This window comes from Bison bison, unplaced genomic scaffold, assembly GCF_000754665.1.
Source record: "Bison bison bison isolate TAMUID 2011002044 unplaced genomic scaffold, Bison_UMD1.0 scf7180017864495, whole genome shotgun sequence".
NCBI classification, from domain to species: Eukaryota; Metazoa; Chordata; class Mammalia; order Artiodactyla; family Bovidae; genus Bison; species Bison bison.
The window spans coordinates 4,616,992-4,622,690 of NW_011495054.1; the positions used below are offsets into that span (position 1 = coordinate 4,616,992).

The 5,699-nt window shown below is 48.9% G+C and overlaps 1 protein-coding gene across 1 annotated transcript in view; it reads left to right on the forward strand.

Annotated features, from left to right (window-relative positions):
* Positions 1-5,489: 5,489 nt before the first annotated feature.
* Positions 5,490-5,699, forward strand: part of CCDC42B (coiled-coil domain containing 42B) — a 9,915-nt gene continuing 9,705 nt past the window's right edge. Inside the window, exon 1 of the mRNA XM_010828568.1 lies at positions 5,490-5,649. Coding sequence (XP_010826870.1) covers positions 5,594-5,649 — 56 coding nt within the window. The 5' untranslated portion in view covers positions 5,490-5,593. The remainder of the gene's footprint in view (positions 5,650-5,699) is intronic.

The window sequence follows — 5,699 nt, forward strand, 5'->3', positions numbered from 1 at the left end:
TTACTTAACAAATGTGCATTGGGCACCTACTATATACTAGGCAGTGGAAATACAGTGAGGTACAGACAACCCAGCCTCTGTTCTCTTGGGCCCCTAGGAGGGTGATAAGTAAGAGGCAGCCAGGAACAGACCTTCAGTAGAAAGCACGAAGTGTCACATAGCCGATAAAGCATGCATGGAACTGGAGGGCTTTCTTCGGCATAATGACATGTGCTTCTTTTTAATCAGGAATTATAATCAGAAAATGATTCCCACTTCTGATCTCTGAAAGCCCCGCTGCCCCGCTGTGTGTGTTGTAGCTCTGCTTGCAGTCCCCGGGGAGCCTGGCCGCTGGCGCAGAAGGCAGCAAAGACCAGCCCCCCTCCCCACTCCCTGCCGGTTGGCACTTCTCTGTGACCTTGGTCTCCTGTTCTCTTGTTCTGTGGTGATTTACTTACTGTCTTATCTCCTAAATGTCAGGGACAATGTCTGATTCATGCGGTACCTCCCACACTACTTGGCACATAAGAAAAACTCAAAACACACTCTCTGGATTAAGTAGAACTTGATTCTCCTGGAGGGCTGGAACCTGGCCTCTCTCCTGTGATATTGGTCATATTATTATTTACTTCCTTTCTCCCCACAGTGCCTTCGCCTTGCCAGTGCACCACCTCGCTGCTGCACCCCCAACCTCCAAGCGGGAGGCAGATTCCTGCTCTGGCTCTGCAGACCTGTGCGTCTCTAGATCTCAGTTTTCCCACTGGGAAGTGGCTCCATCTCCTCTGAGGCCAAGATCAGGGCAAGGCGGACCAGCCCCGGGCCAGGTTGCGGGTGAGGAGCGTGTTCTTTGTCTCAGGAACACAAAGTCCCGTTTGTGAGTGCCCGGCACGATTCTGGGCAGGGAGCCACGTGGGACAGGAGGCGACACTAGGCGGAGTGGGCTGGATTTCCAAACCCCCATTTTCAGGCTGGCTGCCGAGGAAGCAGGCCACCAAGTCCCCTCCTCCCACGGCCAGAAGACAAGGTGTCCGTCTGTCAGGCCACACTGCGGCTTCCTTCTTCCTCAGACCTACTCCAAAGTGCCCCTCCCCTGGCCCCCTGCCTTGGAATGGAGAAGTAGGAAGGGGGAGGCTGACCAAGCGTGAGACTGGGGGTGGGGGGAGTGGATATTTCCAGAGCCTGTGGGTTTGTGGCCAAGAGCAAGGCCAGCTGAGAAGCTGTGTCTTGTCCTCTGTTGCTCAGCAGCCCCACTCTGTCCCCTAGGACGTGGGGACAGAGACAGGGAGGGGGGGGTTCTACCTCAGCACTGTGACAGGGGAAAAACCCAAAGAGGGAGCAAAGCCAAAAACTCCAAAAGGAGGTGGGAGCAATGCCCCCATTTAACAGAGAGGAATGCTGAGGCCTTGGCTGGGGGTGGATCCACCAGCCACAGAGCTAAAGCCACAGCTCCAGCCTTCTGAGGACTAGTGTTTGTGTAGGGGCTGTCTCCCCGCCTCCAAGCCAGAAAGTTCCAAACCAGAGATGGGTTATGTCTCTATAAGCAAACCCCAGGGCCCTGCACCTCTCAACCTGTGTGTCCTTGGAGGGGTCACTTACCTCCTCTGAACCTCCGTCCCTTGTCTGTCATTTCTAGTCCAGACACTGCCTTTCCGTGGCCCTATGCAGTCCTCCTGAGAGAGGCTGTTTTTTTTTTTTTTTTTTTTGCTGCGTTGGGTCTTAGCTGTGACACACGGGCTCTCTAACTGTGGGGCGTGGGCTCAGTTGCCTGCAGCATGGGGGATCTTAGTTCCCCAAGCAGGGATTGAACCCGTGTCCCCTACATTGGAAGGTGGATTCTTAACCATTGGACCACCAGGGAAGACCCCAATCAAATTTTACAATACAGACTTTTGTTCTCTTCTAGGCAGGGCCATATCCTCCTGCCTCAGGACTTTTGCATGTGCTGTTCTGAAAACTTGGAATACCTTTCTTCTCCTCTACTCACCCCTTCTTACCCTTCAGGCCTGGGTTCATGTGTCACTTCCTCAAGGAGGCCTCCCTGGCCTCCTCCTTGCACTCTGCACCTCTCCTGGCAATCCTATCAGAGTGTAATGATGTATTTACAGAGTGATTTATCTGGCCTCCCCATTAGCCTCTAAGCCCCATGAAAGTGAAAGCGTTAGTCACTCAGTCCTGTCTGACTCTTTGTGACCTCATGGACTGTAGCCCGCCAGGCTCCTCTATCTATGGGATTCTCCAGGCAAGAATAATGGAGTGGGCTGCCCTTCTCTAGGGCATCTTCCCGCCCCAATTGAACCCGAGTCTCTGGCATTGCAAGTGGATTCTTTACCATCTGAGCCACCAGGGAAGCAAGCCCCATGAGGACAGGTTTTCTCTTATCCACTGCTGTATCCTCACACAGTGCCTGGCACATAAAAGGTACTCCATACACATTGGTTAAAAAAAACAAAAACAAAAAAAAACCTGTAAAAGAAGAGAAATTAAGAAGGGAAGGAGGCACACCAGCTTCAGGATGATGGTATCCTCTGGGGAGGGAAGGAAGGGAATAGGCCTATGGAAGGAAAGATCCAAAAAGGGGCTCAACTTGGGACTTCCCTGATGGTCCAGCGGCTAAGACTCCTTGCTCCCAATGCAGAGGGCCAGGGTTCAATCTCTGATCAGGGAACTGAGATCCCACTTGCCGCAGCTAAAGATTCCTCACGCTGAAGCTGAAAGTCCCCCATGCCGCAACTAAGACCCAACACAGCAAATAAAATAAATAAATATTTAAGTAAAAAGGGCTCAACTCTCTCTGGAGTGTTGAGGTTAAAGAGGATGGACTCCACTTCCAGATGGCCCGAGTTCAAAACCCACCTTTGACTTGATACCACAAGCATACTCCATAAAAGAAAATGTGACAAATCGGACCTCATCCCAATTTAAAACTTTACAAAAGACCATCTGAGGAGAATGAAAAGAGGAGCTACAGACTGGGAGAAGATATCCAACAGAGGACTCTCTGGAACATCTCGATATATATCTAGAATATTCAGAGAAGTCTCAAAACTCAGTTAAAAAAATCCAATTAGGACACAGGCAGCAGACAGGAACAGATATTTTGCTGAAGAGGATATACAGATGGCAAAGAAGCACATGAAAAGATGGTCACCATCATTAGCCAGTAGAGAGATGCAACGTAAAACCACAGTGAGATATTGCTACACAGCAATCAGAATGGCTAAAACAAAAGATAGTGATGGCCATGAGGATGCAGGAAAAAACTGGATCACATACGTTGCTCCTGGGAATACAAAATAGTGCTGCCATTCTGGAAAAGAATATGGCAGACTCTTAACGCGAAAACAAACAAAACCAAACAGGCACTGGCCATATGACCTAGCAATTGTACTCTTCGGCATCTATACTGGAGACATGAAAACTCATGTTCATACAAAAACCAGGAGAGGAATCTTCCCTGAGGCCTTATTCATAGTAGCCAAAGACAGGAATCAACCCCCAAATCCTCCAACATGAGTGATTTCTTTTTTGGCCCTGCCTCGCAGGATCTTAGTTCCCCAAGTAGAGATGGAACCTGTAGTACCTGAAATGGAAGCTCGGGGCCCATTCCTAACCACTAGGCCCCCGAGGAAGTCCCATAACGTGAGGTACATCCGTCCCATGGAATGCTACTCAGCAATCAAAAAGAATAAACATCTGTAACAAGCAGCATGGATCTCAAGAGAATGATGTTGAGTGAAAAAAGCCAATCTCAAGCGGTTACATAGCATATGATTCCAATTGCTGTATAACATCCCTGACATGACAAAATAATACAGCTGGAGAACAGATGAATGGAGGTAGTGGTTAGGGAGGCAGGAGGGAGAGGATGGGTGCGGCTATAAAAGGTTGGATTGAAGCACCCTTGTGATGAATGTTCTGTATCTGGACTGTGGCAGTCACAGGAATCGATATGTGATAAAACAGCACAGAATGAAGGAATTCCCTGGTGGTTCAGTGGTTACAGCTCTGACCTCCCACTACTAGGGGCCCAGGTTTGATCTCTGCTCAGGGTACTAAGATCCTATAAGCCTCGCTATTTGGCCAAGTAAATAAGTAATTTTTAAAAATTGCATAGAACTAAATACACGCGCACACACATGCACACAAACAAGTGCATATAACACGGGACAATCTAAATAAGGTGGGAGGATTTTAATCAGTGTCCGTATCTGATTGTGATCCGGGCTGTAGTTGAGCGAGATGTCACCACTGGGGAAAACTAGGTGAAGCAGTATGGCCTCTCTCTTTTTATTTCTTAAATGCACAGGAATCTACAATTGCCAGTAAATAAAAAAGCTGTATCCATACAGCTATCCATCTTTTAGAATGACTTTTACAAATGTAAAACTGACAGTCCCAACTGCTGGCGAGGAGATGGAGCAATCCAAATTCACATGCATTGCTAGTGTGCATATAAAACAGTGCAGCCGCTTTGAAAACCAGGTTTGCAGTTTTTTGTACAGTTAAACATGCACTTACTATATGGCCCATCTATCATACACCTACGTATTTGTGCAAGTGAAAGGAAAGCTTCTGTTTGCACATAAGCCCTGCACGTGAACACAGGCTATATTTATAATTGCCCAGAATTAGAAATAATCCAAGTGGAGGACAAATAAACAAACTATAGTATGTTATCAAATACCACTCAGTAGTGAAAAATGCATGTCAATATGCATACGTCAGTATGAATGAATCGCAGATGAATACAGCTCTGTGGAAGAAGCCAGACTTGAAAGGCTGATCATGCATACAAGTCCACTGAGGATATTCTGGAAAAGGGAAATCTACAGGGAAAGGGAACAGGTCAGTGGTTGCCAGGGGCTGAGTGAGGACAAAGTGGATTATAAATGGACATGAGGACTTCGGGGGGGTGACGAAAATATTTTGTATCTTGACTGTGGTGGCTACACAACTTTATGCATTTGCTAAAACCCATAGAACTGTATGCTTCATATATATGGTGTTAGTGGTAAAGAACTCGCGTGCCATCACCTGCCAATGCAGGAGACATAAGAGACTCGGGGTTCAATCTCTGGGTTGGGAAGACACCCTGGAGGAGGGCATGGCAAGCCACTCCAGTATTCTTGCCTAAAAAATCCCATGGACGGAGGAGCCTGGTGGGCTACAGGCCAAAGGGTCTCAAAGAGTTGGACACGACTGAGCATGCACACAACACAGCTGATCACACAGCCGTGTTAGTGAAGTCCTGTCGCACCCATTCGGGAGGAGGTTTGACTAGCCATGGGGCACCAACAGTAGCAAATTCTTGGCAAGAGACCCACATCCTGTTCACTTCACCCCAATTTAGATTGGGAGTTCAAGGCTCCTCCAGAAAAGGCAGAAACTGCCCCCTCCTTGCAGCCCCCTCCCTCTGGTGGGGAGGGGAGCGGATTCTCCAGTCCCGGGCTGGCAATGGAATGTTGTGTCGTTGGTTGCCCAGGCAACCAAGGCCTGCTGGGTGGCTGCCTTCCGGGAGTACTGAGCGTGCAAACCGTCCTTCAGAAGCCCCCAGGGTCTCCTAGACTTGTGCAAAATTCCAGAAAGCAAGCAAGCCCGGGGCAACCGCAGGAGAATGGCAGTGCCCTGGGAGGAATATTTCCAACTGGTTTTGGAAGAGAAACTGTCTACGTGAGTGGTGTGCGGGGTGCACTGAGAGGCAGGCAGGACGGGTGGGCAGG